Below are 17,078 nucleotides of genomic sequence, written 5' to 3'. Positions count from 1 at the left end.
CCCTTGGCCCCTGCAGCCAGCCATGTCCACGTTTTGACCTCCTCTGCCCAACGGCAAAGCCCCGGCATTTGTGGACACAAGCAGTGCCGCAGAATATCTGCCTGATGGTACATAAGGACGTTAGGGGTGGTAAGCCTGGAAGGAAAAAGGCAGGACTGGGTAGTCCTTGTCCTGATGTACATGGGTTTGCGGGCACCATTGGTGTGCCTTTACTGAGAAATCATTCCAAAAAGAAATATCTTGCAGTTTCTCATGGGAATGAAAGCCAACTGCAATGTACAATTAAACTCTGGCTTTTGTTTTTAAGCAAGTCATGTTTGTTATGCTGGATCGCAGCTATTATTTTAGAAATCTAACTATGCACTTGAGACCAGTTAAGTCTCCAGTAGATTTCATTCCTAAATTTGCTTTTATTGTAATTCAGAGTCTTGTTGGCTCATTACACCAATTCCAGATTGACATATAGGCGGTGCCTTTCTTGAAGTTTAAATGAAAACATCTGCGATTAGCTTTCTATTTACTTAACTTCTGTAAAAAATGCAGTGGGTTATAAGATCGATCTTTGGATCAAAATAATCTATAGAGTACAGCATAGCTAAGCCACTCTTCCTGCCCGAAGCTCAAGCCTTTGTCTCTGCAGAATGCCTGCAGCTTTGCAGCACCACACACGCCACCAGTAGTCCTCTCCTTGCAGCACACTAAAGTGCTAACGTGTGCACAGCCGTTCAGCGTAGGAGACAGCATTCAGCATTTAGCCCATTCTGTTAATGCATTTCTCCCTAGGGTGAGGTTAGGCACTCTCACAGCTTGCACGTCCTCTTGGTAGGAGCAGCTGTGTATGTCTGTGCAGGTGTGTGCTCACCGTGAGTACTGGTGGCCTTAGCAGCACTAAGGCTAAGGCGGCCTTTTTCACTAGGATCCCCGTGCAGAACAGTTGCCCTTACTTGAAAGTCCTTCCGTCGTTTGCTGTCTCTAAACTGAAGGCTGGTGTCTGCACTCACAGCCAAACAAAAGTGAAAGACCTGATGAGAAAGCCCCTGGTGAGGTCTGAGGCTCATTTTCTGGGAGTTGGCAGCCATGACAGAGAGAGTTTTGAATTTTTTACAAAGACTCTGGATAGATGTCACAGTCTGCCTTTGAGAGGGCTGTTTGTGTGCCTGACCCTCTGTAGCTTGTATGTTTCAGGGTTCTTAAGGAGCCCTGCTCCTTTTTTTTTTGTCGTGACACACAACAGCAAAGTAGTCTCCTAAGGGCAGAAATGTACTGCGAATGGGATGGTGAGTTTTGCAAAGTCCGTGTGCTCTGTTGTGCTGGCCAGCTTGTGATTGCAACCAGTTTCCTCAGCCTTCTTTCCTAGCATCCATCATCATACTGATGTTACAGACTTCAAAAGTGCTCTGAAATAACACCCATTCTAATGAAAAAGGTCAATAACAATCTAGTGGTAAGGCTTTTTGATCAAAGCTAGACCTGTTTCTGCCATCAAGCAGCATGATTATTTGCATGCAGCTACAAAGAACCTTCTTTTCAACTTGCAGCCATGTGCAGGCCACTCACAGATGTCCAAGGCTGGTAGCAAACTGTCTGTGAAAAATCCATAAGGCAAACAGAACCCACACAGGCTGAGAAGGAAAATAAAAACAAAAGCTCTTTGGGAAGTGACAATGTTCTGTAAGTTCCCATGTCTTGGGGTTAAATAAATAAAGTCTCCAACTTCCTCTGCCTTTCAGGGTCAAGCAAACAAAAGATGCCATTTCCGTCTTTCAGAGCAAGAAGTAAAATTCTCAGTCAGTCATTGAATGAGGAAGATCTAAAACAATACGTACCGCTCAACAGCAGCTGCTTCCCTGAAGGTTGCTGCTTCACGTTTTGGGTATCCTTCTCTCTCACTCGGGATGGCTTGGGAATGGTTTCCAGGAGGCTGATGGCCCCAGCTATCTCTAGCTGTTGGTTCATTCTTCTCATCACGCTTAGAAGCCACAACTCAGTCTGTGTGGCTCCATCTCCCAGCTGCTGTCCTTGGCCCCAGGCTGAGAAGCTCAGCCACTCTAGTAGGTACAGAGAGCACATCTCTTGGCCACACCAGCATGATCTGTAGAGATACTTCCCTTATTGTTTCTGCTTTTATATCTGGCTTTAGCAAAAAGTGCTGAGAACTCAGCACAGCCTTATAAGCTATAGTGTGTGAGCAGAAGGCTCTGGAAGTTGTGTATGTAGGATTGCAACCTATCTGTGAGATGAAAGAAGGGCGACGGCTAAGGTTTTTCAGGAAGGTCACTGAGAATCCTTCAAAGCATCAAGATCTCTAAACCAGGATGCAGGGAAATATATCTGAGAATGTCTCCATGCCGTAAACCTACGGGCTATTTTGAAAACGCCACCCTTCTGCTTCTTGGGCTGCCAGTTGCGGGATAAAAGTAGTTTGGTGAAGCCTGACTAGGGAGGAATCTGAGCTGTGGTTAGCTCTGGGTTAGACCTCACTGCAATAACCGATTACTGAACCTGGATTGAGAAACGGGGAGATTCTGCCACCCCTTGTGTGCAGTTGTGGGCAAGTATCAGGTCAGGTCGCTATGGTTCTGCTGTAATTAGGATGGTTTGCTAATGTCACAGCTGTACTTCAGCTCTCGTGCTCAGGTAAAGCTGTGCTGTAGAGGTCAGGATTGGAATCGTGGCAGAACATACTTTATCAAGGAATTTTAATGACAGGTTTTAGTCATGTTGTAAGATGCTGCTGTTCTCACTCCCATTCTCTGTTCAAAGCGATGTAAAAGCACAGTTTATCGAAACATAATACCTCCCCCAAACTTTCCTACATTTCTTTGAACATCAGAATCGATCATTGCCTAGATTCAACCTTAAAGAGAAGTTTTCAACAGATTTTGCTGTCTTTGAGAGACTTTGCTCTCCCCAACCATTGTCTGTTAATATATGTTGTCTTTGACAGAAAGGAGATTAAATTATTCAGAAAAGTATGAAAGACATCATTCAGGAATCTGCGCACAAGAGTAATGGAATCTGTGTCACTTGAGTTCATGTTTATTTAGTTAGACAGGAAACAATCAAGAAATGAAATCATAAAATCTTATTCCCCAATGACTTTTCATAACGAGCTGTTTACCTAAATTGCTAAATGAGTAACCTATTTTTGTGTATTCAAAAGAACAGGAAGATGATTTCAGAGGATCTTCTGTGCCTTTTTGCCCCTTCATTAATACAAAAAAAGACTATCTCTTGGGGTTTGTGTGGTGGAGCAGGCCAAGCTCCAGTGTGACTGGTCTTCCCTGTATAGGCAGGATAAATGCTGCAGATGGCATTTTCTTGGGAACATGTTGTTCACGAAGGGGGTAGAGAATGAGTCATAAATTAATTGGACTTCGTACTTAGTATTTCCAACGCCAGTGTTCGAGTTATTACACCAGATTGTTTTTTCCATATAAAAGACACACTTCTATAAAATCTGCGAAGTAGAAGAAAAAAGAAACCCGTGACATTAGCTGCCAGTATGGATGCCAGTATGGAGTTGCAGAAGGAGCCAAATTCAGTTTAGAACCGAATGTTTATGCTTCTCGCTGCAGAGACCCTGTCTTCTAGGTGTCCGTTAACCCTGGATGCCCATACTGCCATGTAGGTATGCTCTCCCACCGAGCGCAGAAGGCCCTGTGCCGAGAGCTGTGCTGCAAAGCGAAGAGAAGATTTGCTTCCCAATCCGTCAGATTACCGTTGCCATCTCTGCTACGCTGAACTGTGTTTGGGCAGCACATCGTAATTCTAGCCCTGAGCCCAGCTGATCTGCCTTAATACATTTTAAAATGTTGTAAATTCAGGATTACATAATTCCTTTTAGTGTTAAAACAGTTTTATGTTTGCAATACACAGGCCAACTCTGGTAGCTCTTTATTTCTGCAATGATCTGAAACATAATTATCCATAATGAGCTCGCCCTGTAAAAACATAAAAATCTGCAACAGACCTGGTAGAGGAGGTTCATATTTATGAGTACTGTCTTGAGAACATCACTGGAGTAAACCTAGAGATCAGTAAAAACACAGCCATCTAAGACGGTCTTTTTCAGCGTTTGGACTGCAATCTCTAAGGAGACTGCCACCAGCGGGGCTGGGAGAGGCTTTTGCTTTCCTCTCATATCCCAGGTCTGTCCTCCATGCTACAGCTTTCCTCAACTTCTTCATACTGTCCACCTTACCTCTGGCACTTCATGGTGTGCTTCCTGGGCATCCTCTGGGCTTGATCCTCTGTAGCGGGGTTGCTGTAGGAAAGCACTTGAGAAATACATCTTGAGCATCTGAAGAACATTTCTGGTCATCCAGCACTTCATTGCAAACCACCTACCTCCATCCTGTCTGTAGTAGCCCCAGATGAAGAGACGAAGAGTCCGTGTACAGCACAAATGCTTTCTGGGTGATTGTGGATGAAGAAAAAGACTGCCAGCCCGAGCTGCCCCTCACCATGAGAAAGGATGCACTCTGTTTCAGAGCAGGACTCACATTAAAGGTGTGAATCTCCTGCTGTTGTAGCTGGGAGACAGAAATCTTTGAATCAGATGTCTCGCTTTTATTAGTGTGCAGCATTCAGATAGGTGCTCTGCAACGTGTGTGTATGATTTCTTTTTAATTAACTGGTGAATGCATTGAATCAGAGAAGCTCATGTGGAGGAAGGTGCTTACCCCACACAGACAGAATCTTCACAGAGGTGGTGTTAAAAATATTCTTCTATAAGCAAGAGCTGATCACAGTATCTAAATAAATGAGGTAATTTTACGTGTCCAAGTGAGACAGGTGGAAAATTCAGCTCATGCTTTGGATACCATCCAACCTATAAAGCCATTTCAACTAGAAGTGAATACAGGCTTTCACCAGCCTTCGCTCTTAAATCAGTGAGACTCTTTAGGACTAGGATACAAATGATATTGGGTGATAGAGAAGGTCCATGTCAATGGAAAAGTGATGCTGCCTCTTGGAAAAAAATAATGAACTCAAATTGTAGACACTTACTGATAGAATTAGTTTAACTAAGTGAAATGATGAAGTACATACTACAGTTCAAAGGTAAAGGCTAAAAAAGAATAGGAAAACATATTAAAAGAATAACCGTTAGGGTAAAATGCTGGCAAATGTTATGAAGATTGATTAAAGATTAAAAGTTCACTGCAAAAGTCTTTAAAAGGACCCTAAAAAATCCAGCGGGCTTAAGTAACGCATTAATGTCGATTCATAGAAGTAAGAAGATATCTTTTAAACAATAGACATTGTAGCCAAGTGAGGGAATAGAAAAGAGGACAATTTCTGGCAAACTAAATGTCAAACCATAAGAAGTCAAGCCAGAAAAAGATACTGAGGAACAGTGTGCCTGAGGCAAAAAAAAAAAAACCAAAAAAAAACCAAAACATTTTTCAGAGGAAGCCTGCCAGGGAATCTCTAGTGCCTGTGGAGGACCAAGGTGTAAAAGAGCACTTGAAGTTGAAATCAGCACTGTCAAAGGGAAGAGCAAAAAGTTCTTGTGCTGATGTTAACCACTGAGGCTGTGTAAGTGTCAGGAGAATTGCAAGTGACAAATAAGGTGAACTGTTTTAAAATAGCCTCAGCAACTGTGAAAAATCAAGTCTGGCTTCTGCACAAGCTGGCTGAACCTGTGAGAGTCGAGCATGCCCTGGTACATGCGATAGATTGGGAAGAGTTGGCACAGCTTGCTGCAGGGGAAGGTCCTGCCTCAGTGCTCCATCAGAGGCCTCAGAGGGATAACAATTGTGAAGATAAGGGTGGCCTCTTCAGCACAATAACATACCTGAGCGTTTGAAAAACTTGGGAAAAGGTAGTTCTTCAGCGACTGCTAAAGGAAACCAAGCTGTTGTGAGACAACAGGGAAGGCTGCCTTGTGGATTAGTATCCCTCTACAAGGTGTAAATAAAAGGTGGAAACAGATGTTCCCCCAATAAAGGGGGTGTTACCAGGAGACTCCCACGCAGGTCTGTGCTGGGGAGATGCCTGTACATCTCCAGTCACAGGCTGGAAGATCTTGGGAGGGAGCAAAACTGTTCAGTAGTTGAAACTCGGTGGGAAAAAAATGCAAAAGGATTTGCATGGGAAAAATGTTCCTGACCAAACATACAATGGCAGGTTCTAACCAAGCTGCTGCTGCTCAGAGGAGGCACTGTGCATCCTTCCCTGGAGCACTGGCTTAGCCAAGGAGGAAGAGCACTGTGATTTATTAGAGAGGAAGTAGAAAACAAAACATGAACCATCTTTACAGCCCTGCTGAATCCCCATCTTCTGTGCTATACATATTTTGTCATAGATGTTTATAGATGTATATAAAACAATGAAAGATGCAGGGAAAAAGCAACAGTGATGAACATCAAGTGCAACAGCTCCCTTAGCACAGCGACTGTTGAGTTTGACAGCGATGGCTGAGGGAAGGGTTATAACAAGACCTGAAGAACCATGAACGGCGTAGATGAGGTAGCTAGGAAGCAGTTATTTACTGTTTCACATATCGCCAAAAAGTACACGCTTGCCCTGACTTTTGCTGGTCCTACTGGTCAGTGTTAGAGGCAGAACGTTGGATGGGACTTTGCTGCCGGGACTTTGCTCTCCTGCCTGCGCAGAACACGCCGTCCTTAGGCAGCACCAAGGCTGGAAAAGGAGAGCAGCCCGTTTACCAGCACAGTGGGAAAAAGAGGAGCTCTCTGGCCTTTAAAACTAAAGGTAGCATTGGGCCAGAAGGGTTTTCCAGCAATAACAGCATTTGTAGGATGCTATGGCTGTGGTAGGAACCAAAGGGGCTGTGCCCACGCCTCCCAGTCCCTCCCTGCCACTCTCAAAGGGAGCAGTCCCCTGGGTGATGGGACAAGCCCTCCAGCCCTTGTTCTTGAAAGAAGCCTTTACTGGAATTGCTCTCTGGTCTGCTCTCCTGTGTACAGTGATTTGTCATGTAAGTGGGTATGTCTGGGTTTGCAGGCTGTGTGGGGAGCTTGTTTATACTTTTTGTGCCTCCCAAGCAGGCACGGGATGGTTCTGCCTAACAGAGCTGCTCTTTCTCCAGCCTCTTTCCTTCACTCCCAACAGAGTTTCCTGCACAGCAGAACTGCTTTGCGTCTTGTCTTATTTTCCTCTTCTGTTTTTTCCCCTTGTCATTAGCGTTGCCACAGCTGGTTAGGTTTCAAGTATGGCCATCCTGCAGCAATGATACTCTGCCAACAACACACATATGCACAGCCAGTGCTCTCAAAAATATCTCAGTATTTCTGAGAAATACTCTACCTGAGGGAGCTTTAAATGGTGGGCCCTCTCCTCTGTAGTTCCTGCTCTTTCTCTTAGAGGGAAGTGACTGTACAGCATGAAAGAAGATTGGAATGGGAGGAGATCAGGTGGGCAGTGGTCCCTGGGAAGAGCCAACTTTCCTTCCCCCTCCCCAAGATCTCCCATTCTGGACCAGGTGCTGCAGGTCACCGTCTGGCACAAACCTGCCACTGACCACGTGCCCACAGGCACTGGCCTTTTCCAAAAATAACATAGTGGCGCAACCTCAGGGCATGTTCTGGTCCTCATCCACAGCCAGTGCCAATCTCTCCTGCACCTCCATTATTTACTTAGGAGGTCACAGAGAGCTTGTTTCCTCCAGGTTTCTTGTTTTACCTCTCATGCCTGTATGTATCCCCCTTGGATAGCCCCTGGCACCAGTGCTCCAACAGCTTAGACATGGAGACAGCCCCTGTCTCCTTGCTAGCATCTTGTGGCTTGTCAAAGTGACTTTGTGCAGATCCAGTGGTTCTGACTGCGACCCCTGCTCCTGTATGCATGTAGACCCAGCAGCCTGGCTCGCTGATGGAGGGGTGCTAGGACACCTGAAGACCTGCAATGCCCAGGGTCTCACTTAACCTGTGTCAGGGACTGAGAGGGGACACCATTGCATCTGGTTTGTTTGCAAACAGTTCTAAGCGGGAGTTTACATTTAAAAAGAGAAGTTATTTTGGTCACAGTATAACTTTCTCCTTTGCCTCAAATAATCCCGTATAGCAAGTAAATCTGTAAATGTTTTAGGAGCCCTGCTGCGTTGTTGCAGTGAGTGTATTTTTAGTCTGCGTAGCTGTTAGAGTAACACTGCTTCATTTATATACTTATTTGGTAGTGTATACCAACCCTTCAGATGGAAACATCATCCAGATGTGCTGGGTAGGACAGTCAGGGCTGCTCAGCAGAGATGGGGTGGAGGATTGCAGAGGTGACAGTGTGGAGGAAGCCCCCTGCGTTATGGCTGGGGACAGCTGCAGCCCTCCAGGAGGCCAGCCCCAGAGCTGCCTGCAGCTGGTGCCCTCGCCTTCTCCTGAAGCCTGCGCTTTCTGAACCCTCTGCTGCCTTGAACATTGGCTCTGTTTTGGGCCAGGGCAGGTTGCAGTATAAATCATTTGGGTAATTTGGTGCTAAATCATTCTTTAAACCAAACTTTAGCGTCATCATCTTGGCGCAGCTAGCACAAAGCAACCAGGTACTGGAACACGTCTGGTGGCTCTTTGAAAGCTGCATTGGCTGCTGGTGAGGTAGATGGGGCTGCGGAAGGAGCTCCAAGTGTAAACTAACACTGGAACAGACTGTCTTTGGAATCTGGTGTGGCAAAGCAAACTTTCTCATTAGAAGGAAATGTGGAAAGTATAAAGGGCATGAGTAGCTGTTCAGCAAAAGTGGTTTTAAAAGAGCTGGTGGTTTTGTATCACCTTACGCAGAGATAATTCCCTGGCACCTACTTCGACATCAACTAAACTAGTCCCATGGATAGCAAAATCACTCTACATTATTATCCACAAGGAGGGGATGATCCTCTAGCCTTACCGACAAAGACAGGTAGTTAAATTAAAGACGGGGCAAGCGATTTCCCTTCCTTGTCTTACTGGAAGAGCTAAGGACATGTTTAACATCCATGTGGTTGACACTAGCTTAGCTGTGTACTCAGTGAGCACAGTGGGAGTAGAGCTGGGCAGGTTCTGACCACTTTTAGAAGTCACTGACTAAGGAAGCAGCCAGTAGGTGTGTGGGCTATCTGCTGCAAAGGCAGCTGGGGCCTTGGAGAAGAGTCTGAGAATCGGTGATGTCAACGCGGTGGTCCAGGCCCTGAATTGTTGTAGTGGTCTGTCAGAATGATTTTTAGGTAGCCCACTGTGGGGCTGCCCAGAATAAGGTAAAATTCATAGTTGATCTGGTAGAACAAGGCTTTATCCATGTACCTAAGGCGTGAGCACACCTTCAGAAAGCCGAGGAGCTCTTCCATGGTGTTTGGTTACAGCCTTGGAACTCTCCAGCAGGGTCAGGCAGCGTTTCAGAGGAGTTCTGTTTCAGCCTCTCCTCAAACCGTGCAGTTCTCAAGACAAGCATTTTCCTGCAGCAAAGCTTTTTAGGGAAGAAGGTGCATATAGGTGGGAAAGGGTAAATTACCAGAATAACGTGTCCCTGTTCTATGGCTGCATCCGTAGGGCCAAACAGCCCACTGACATGTGTAGAGTTTAACTCTAGAGAGACAACTGACATCACCGTCTGTTCTGACTTACTCCAGAACAGACACTAAGATTTTCATTGCATGCCTGTCAAAGCTCTCCACCTGCCTTCTGCTTTTCTCTAAGAGAGCATCTCTTGTAGAAGTAGGTGCCTAATACCAAGAAGATGGACTTCTGAACATTCAGCTGATTAATATGTGTCAGTACCGTTAAGGGGAGAAGAAGGATTTTGATTTTACGGTCTTTCTAATAAGCCCATTTTGAAAATCTAGTGCTTCCAGTATGAAGACAATCTTCCATCATCTTCAGTAATTTGTAACAGTAATTATTACCCTCAGCCTTATTTGCTAAATGTTTTTGGTTTGGACTGCAGACTTCAGCTTTCATCAGTTGGATCTTGCAACATGTTTGTTTTTAAGAGGAGCTGCCTTAAACCCTAGAGAGCAGCACTGGGGAATTAGATTTCTGTTCCCTAGACCAAGCTCCTGCTGGGAATTCGGTGCTGCCTGTGCGAGCCAGTGAGCCTCGTTGGGAAGGTGCAGTCAGGGAACAGCAACACTTGGCACGGTTACCTTTGCTGTTAATTTGTAATAGTCTATCATCTGAAGCACGGCTTTTAAACCTGTTAAAAAATAATTAACTGCAACACAGCCTTTTGGCCTGGGAAGGATAGCTTCTTAAGCCCGAGGCTGTACCATGTGAGAGGCCGTATGTTCTGAACTTCAAAGAGGAGCAGTAAATCTATTTATAAATCCAGACACCTCTACAGGAGATCCGCTCCTGTGTTTTCACTTAGGTAATCCCCAAAAATACCAGTCATAGGTAATTCAAGACAATAAAATTTAGAAATAATTCAGTGTCAGTGTTGCCCTGGGCGATTAGGCGGCACAGTGTAAGGCACTTTAGCAGTGCCGACCTTCCAGCCAGCGGTGGAGCAGCACCTTGGGGCTGTCACCCTGCCTGCACAGACACCCCTGCCTGCTGTGCCTCAGGCAGGGCAGTACTTGCTGACCTGAGCGCTGAGAGAAAGCTCTGGTTACCTACACTGACCCCTCCAGAGATCGGCCACGTGCAACTGGTGAGCTCAGCCCTCGCCAGGGCCTCTCTGTGCTCCGCTGGTGTCTCCAGATGTTGGTGCTGCTGGGTGACCTCATGGGAGGGGAAGGGAAGAAAGCTGGACTGGGCTATTTTTAAAAGATCTGATGCAGGAATCACCAGGCAAAATTGTTGGCCTATTCTGTGGATGAGGTCAGACTGAGGGTCCCATGGAGAACCCACAGCTCTACTCCATCCAGATAGTGCCCACTTGCTGACAAGGGATTAGGAATAGTGCAGCTGAACATGGCCACTGGGTTTAAGCTGGGCCTCAAGGCAACAGGGCACAGTTCTCACTGCCGTCTGAGCCATGGGCGCTGCAGGTGTGTGCCCCTACCCTGTGGCAAACATCAGCTCAAGTCTCACTGAAAGGCCTTTGCCCAAGTTGCACTGCCTTGTCTGTCATGAGCAAAGAGGAGCTCCGTTGACATGTGTTGGCTGCCTTGTGGACCTCAGCTCTTTAGTGAGGGGTCGCAGTCTACCCTAAGGCGCTGCAGTCATGAACAGGCACCTGCAGCTCACAGAAAGGCAGGGCCAGAGGGACCACGAGTGGCTGCGAGTGCCTCTGCAGAGCGAGGGTCAAGTACCCTGGGTCTTGTCCGACAGGCGGTCACCCAGCCTGTGCTTCAAAACTGCCAGTCACGGAGATGCTGTGGTCTCCTGAGGTAGCTTCACACAGGGCTTGTGTTTCCTTGTCATTAGAAACTTGGTCAAAGATAAACCTGTTTCTCTTGAACTCGAGTTGGTCATTTCTAGTCCTGCCTTGCTGTTGGCTTATCCACAGTGATCCTCTGCAGTCCTCAGGCTTTTTCTGCAGTGCTTCTGCCCAGCCCCATTTTGTACTCGTGTTTTCCAATTCTCCTGAGCATTGTACTTCGCTCTCGCCTTGGTTGAAATGCATCCTGAAGATTTTGGACAGCTTCTCTGTTTTATCGAAACTGCAGTCTAATCCAATACTCCAAGGTGGTTGAAATCTCTCCAGTTTTGCATCTTCCAGAAATCCTATAAGTATGCTCTCTGTTCCTCATCCAGGTCATGAAACAGTTTAATGGCATCAAGCTCAGGATGGAGCCATGTGGAATCATTTTTGCAATGCCTGCCCCTTTGACAGTGAGCTAGTCTTTCCAAACAGCGGATCGTGCCGGCTGCATTCAGGTCACGTTTGCCTGTTGTTTTGCTGAGAGCATCACGTGGGCTTAGGCAGAGCATCAGCCCCTCCACCTTCTGGGCCAGGGTGGGCCGGGCAGGGCTGTCCCGTGGTGGCCAGCTGTCCCAGGGCCGGCACGGCGTTCAGACTGCGCCTTGCGATGCAGCTGGTCCAGGTGCCCAGCAGCATCACCAAGCAGTAACTGCTGTCTTTGTGGGAAATCCCACCTCCTCTTTTAGGTCACTTCGGTGCTAATGGTAATGGGAAAGGCTGCTAGAAACGTCTGTAGTGGGAACTGAGCCATTCCTGCTACTGTCCTCATCCCTGTGAGGTGAGACCCTCTGCAGAAGCTCCCTGCAGCAGTTCTTCATAGACAACACCTTCAACCCGAAAGGGGAAAGAATCAGATACCTGTCTTTAAACCTGAGCGTACAGACACCGGGCAGGATTCAGGCACTCTGTGGATGTCCGAGTTGGGTGTGTGAGCCCCCTCCGTGCCTGCTGGCCAGAGGTTCGTTGTGAGCATGATCCCTCCCAGCTATCATCTCAGCTGTGGTGGCCTCGGAAGACACAGCACCTCTTGCAGCGGGTAGCAGAGCTGTGGCTTACTGCATCGTGGTTCACTTAGTCGCAGGGGGAGCCTGTGTCAGCGCGGGGAGAAGTGGGATCCCAGCCGGCCGAGATGGGCCGGTGTTTCCCATGCTGGGCGCCGCCACCCACACAGCACAGCTCCCTCCCTCGCACGGGCTGCTCCCTGGGATTGCTGCTCTCCTCCGTGTTGTGTAATGCCAGGGACCCTAATGATACCCCGCCGCGCTGGCTGCTGCGGGCAGATGTGGGAAAGCCTTACTGCTTTACCGAGAGGTTTTCCTGGCCCTGGCCGCTGTCCCATCCCACCTCACCCACTTGTGGCTTTGGAGCACGTTTTCTCACATAGCCAGGGTCCTATCAAGCTGTCGTATGCAATGTGAGAGCTGAGGAGCGGTGTTTTCAGCTTGCTGTGTCGCAGGGAGCCAGTCTGCTCCCATTTGCTGCCTCCAGGCTCTTTGCCCCTCACAGCTGCCCCTCTGCTGCCCCATGCAACCTCCTGTCCTGAGCAGCACCACCAACCAGCCCAGCCCCCTCCACCATCTTCTCCTGAGCCTGTCGGGTGGGAACCAAGAGCACATCCAAAGGATGAGGGAAAGGGTGACCTGGAGGAACAGCCTCTAAAAGGGTCCCAGCTGGGCATACGGCACCCCGAGCCATGGTAGGGCTTTAGCAGCAGCACCGTGCCTGGAAGGGATGAGGTGCTTGTCAGGGTGTTGGGGTCAGCAGCGCAGACATGCACAGCTGCTCCTGGCCTCGGTCGCTCGGTGGCACATACGGAGCTTTTTCCATTTCATTTCTGCAGGTGGGAGCTTTGATTTCCCTTGCAGGCTCTCAGCCCCCTTAGCAAGGGTTTGCTCCTGCTTTTCATTACTACACCAGACATACTTGATCTAATGGCTTCTACAGGTGGCGTGGGGTACAAGCAGGTCCGGCCCCGGTTGTCAGCTGTCATCCAGAGTCAGATTTAATCCAGGAAAACAGTAAAAATCAGTAATGTATATTGCATTCCTCCAATCCATACGCTTTCCATTAGGTGATCTTCCATCCTCCTTAGCACAGAAAGAAAACCCTGCCGATGGCAGTCTTCTGACTCTGAAAGGCGAGGATTGGTCGTGCCTGGAAATCCAATCTCAGCTCTCACATTCCTGGACATACTGTCTATGCAGGGAATAGTCTCCCACCTTTAAATCCAGGCAGCAGATGCTAGCCATGTGCACAGCCCCTGCCTGTAAGCCCAGCAGCTTCTGCAGCAGCAGATGTGCCCAGCCTGGGGCCGCGCTGGGGTGATGCAGCCCGGCATGCCCCTGTGCTAGGGTCCCATGCACTAGCCTGGGTCTCCCTGTGTCTGGAGGTCTTGGGGTAATAATGGCCTTGGCCAGTGCCACCACAATGTCATGCAAGTACAATAGGATGGTAATTAGGGACAGTTAATTCTTTCCAGAAATTGCATTTTAACTTTTTTTTTATTAATAAGCTGGTGAAGAGATTCCTCTAGATCCTCAGTGTCAAGGGGGTTACATACCTTTTTTTAAGAATACATACGTATTCTTAAACCAATAAAAAGAAAGCGAAACGTTCAGCTTGCTTAAGTAAGCCCTATCTTCAATCACCCCTATACTTTAGTGGCTCAAGAACAACAGTTCAGTATTAAAAGTTACACAACGCAAACTCCGTTGGTAATTATGTGCAGATGAAGAAGGGCAGAAAAAAAAGGACAGGAATTTCTACGTGTGACTGCACATGCTAAGCGTGGCCTGGGCCCTTTGAGTTTGGGGCTGCACTGCCTGAGATGGAGCTCCATGTGTTGAGCTGCAAAAAGAAAGGGGGCTGCCGTCCTCTACCAGACAGAAGAAGGTCCAGAAAGCTCTCTTCTTGGTTCTGTTGGGTCACTAGACTACAGGACTAACTCAAACTTTTTTTTTTTTTTTTTTTTTTGTCCTTACTTTTGCAGAGAATGTTATCAATGGGCAGGACTATGAGGTGATGATGCAGATCGACTGTGAAGTGATGGACACCAGGATCCTCCACATCAAAAGTTCTTCTGTGCCTCCGTACCTCCGAGAGCAGCGCAGAAACCACACCGACACCTTCTACAGCTCGTCTCCCTCCGTCCCAGAGACGCCCCATGCCCTGAGAGCCATTGTCAAATCCCTGCAGTAGCTCCTGCGGCGTAGTGGCATGGCCTGTGCACCCGGCGTGCAGCAGGTCCTGCTGCCGGGCTAAGCCTCTCTGCTAGCAGGTCCCTGGGGCTCCTGGCCCTTCGGCACAGCAAGGGCAGGCCCACTTAGCCCATTCCTGCGCCTGACCCTATCCGGTGGCCGCATCCTGCCCATGGATTATACAGCTCAGCTGGCCCCTTGCCAGGAACAGAGCCACGCAGCGTGCAGTGCCTGGTGACAGAGGTGCGGGTGAGGCATGCTGCTGCAGTCTTGGGCTCTGCATCAGCTGCAGGTGCCCAGGGCTGGCGTCGGGGGGCACGTGGGCCATCCTTGATACTTATGCACTGTGTAAAATTGTTGGGTTTGCTGGTTCTTTTGTTTTGTCCCTGTTAAACCACCTCTGGAGGTGGGGCGCTGAGCACTGGGGCCCTGGCCCAGAGACACCGCTGAAGGGCCCGTGCTCGGGATGAGGCTTCCCTCCCCGCAGGGCGCTCGGGGCAGCAGGAGGAAGCGGTGTCCAGCTCCCAGCTGTGGGTGTGGGGACAGCCGCAGGCCTGCACCCCAGCCCCGGCCCTGTGCCCCAGGAGCAGGAGCAGGGGCATCCCTTCTCTGCCAGAGTGGCTGTGCCGAGCCTGGCCAGGCAGCCCCGCTCCTCGGCAGCCCCGCATGCCCGCCCAGATCCCTGCCCGAGCAGCCTCCCTCGCCGGGACGCCCCGGGCTGCTTCCCAGGGCTGCAGCAGTGCTGTGGGGCAGCCCAGCCCCAGCAGCCGGTGGGGTGGTGGGGAGCTGCGCTTACAGTCAGAACACTACAAGCAGAGCAGCCTGCGCTGCCAGCGGGGTGGGGTACACATCCCTCCCTCACCTGCCGGAGCCCTCCTGTGCCCGGTTGCTGCCGTCCCCAGCCCGTGCAGCAGCGTGGTGAGCTGGCAGGCAGCTGGGGCTTTGCCCAAGGGTGGTGATGTACTGCAGTGTTTCTAAAGATTGTACTTTCGTTTGGGTTTTTCGTTGGTGTCCCCCCCACCCTTCCCGTTTTGTTTGGGATTTGGTGCTTTGTTGTTTTCGGGGGGCAGGGGAAGGGTGTAATATTTGATGCTTTTTGCTGCTAACAGCCTACAGAGCAGTGCTGGCCCTGCTGGGGCAGAAGAGCTGCTTCATTTCAGCGGGACGCAGCTACAGCACCTTCCTCCTGAAACCCAGCCCCAGAGACACGCACACACACCCCCACGCCACCCCTCCTCTGCCCTGCCAGCACTGACAGCCGCCCGTCACGCAGCAGGGGAGCATGCCATTTGTCCCCAAGCACTGAACTACTAGACATGGCTCTTGCTGCAGTCGCCTGCTGCTGTTACAGAGCCCACTGCAGAGCTCTGTTTAATGGTCCCAATTTTGTCAGCCAAGCCCTGGGCCAGAGCTGGGCTGAGGGGTCCGGTGCACGGTGCACTGCGGTGCTCAGCTGGGATGAGGCGCCAGCAGAGCATCGGCCTTTTGTAATGACTTCAGCATGTTACTTTTTTTTCCCCCCTTTGCATTTAGCACAGATGACGGGCTTCAGTTTGACAGCCAGCTGCCTTTCCTTCATTGTCTGAACCACTGACCGATGTGGATTTTTTATTACTGTTGATAATTATTATTATTTGTGTGTGGCACTGTTAGGAAATAAAGGTTGCTCCTCCAGCAAGACAAACAGCTCAGCGGAGGTGAGGAGGAGAGCGAGGAGTAATACACCCCTGTGAAGTATGTGCCTTGCAACACTATGGAAAAGCTTTGCCCTTTGCCACGTAGTCAGCGTGAGCTGCACAGGCCCCCGTCCCCTCGGCGCTCGCGCTGCTGGGAAGCAGCCGGGCTCGGCGAGGGGTTTGGCTGCGCTCCTTGCACCAGTTCCTTTTCCTGGCCCTCGGCCCCACCTGACCGTGGGCCAGCTCACACAATAGGCAAAACCCAAAACCCCAGCGGTGCCCCAGCCGGAGGCGCGCAGCTCCGCCACAGCCCTGGGCAGAGGCTGCTCCGGGAGGGTGTTTGCCGCAGGGGAGCTGGGGTGGTGGGCGCACAGCCTGGCACGGTGCAAGGGGCTACTGTGGGGGGCCAGGGGCTTGGGGGCAACTGCGGCACTGCATCCTCAGTCAGCACCCGTGGGCTCCAGGGGTGGAGAGCACCTCTCGTCCCGTGTAGCTCTGTTTGTGTCCCTAGCACTGAAGGCAATAAAACGGTTCTTTTATTTATTATTATTTTGCTTGTTAATACTGGCTTACTTAAGCAAATGACTAGAAGGGCAGCGCTGTCTCCCACTGTCTCTTGGGCCGCAGCGCGGCTCTGCTCAGCACGGTGCTGGCACTGCCCAAGGTGTGTGCACCCAAACTCCGCTCCTGGGGAGGGGGCATCTCACCCAGAGCCCAGGGAAGAGGAGGCGGTGAGGGGTCTCAGCGCAGCCCGAGGGTGACTGCAGGCACGAGAGAGCCAAGCCCTTCGCAGGGCTGGCCCCAGCCACGCCACCCTGCCCCAGGGCCAGGGCCCAGCAGCCTCCAGCCACCCCGAGGCCCCCTCCAGCACCGCCCCTTGGTGTGTCAAGCAGCACTCCCCCAACCG

At 49.8% G+C, this 17,078-nt stretch overlaps 1 protein-coding gene across 2 annotated transcripts in view; it reads left to right on the top strand.

Annotated features, from left to right (window-relative positions):
- ATF6 (activating transcription factor 6) overlaps positions 1-16,720 on the top strand; it is an 81,682-nt gene extending 64,962 nt beyond the window's left edge. For both annotated transcript variants that reach the window (XM_055724473.1, XM_055724472.1), the window contains exon 16: positions 14,288-16,720. In XM_055724473.1, the coding sequence (XP_055580448.1) occupies positions 14,288-14,496 (209 nt within the window). In that variant the 3' untranslated portion in view covers positions 14,497-16,720. The remainder of the gene's footprint in view (positions 1-14,287) is intronic.
- Positions 16,721-17,078: the final 358 nt, after the last annotated feature.

The sequence above is a fragment of the Falco cherrug genome, chromosome 12 (assembly GCF_023634085.1).
Source record: "Falco cherrug isolate bFalChe1 chromosome 12, bFalChe1.pri, whole genome shotgun sequence".
Lineage (NCBI taxonomy): Eukaryota > Metazoa > Chordata > Aves > Falconiformes > Falconidae > Falco > Falco cherrug.
This window is presented reverse-complemented; position numbering and strand designations above follow the sequence as displayed.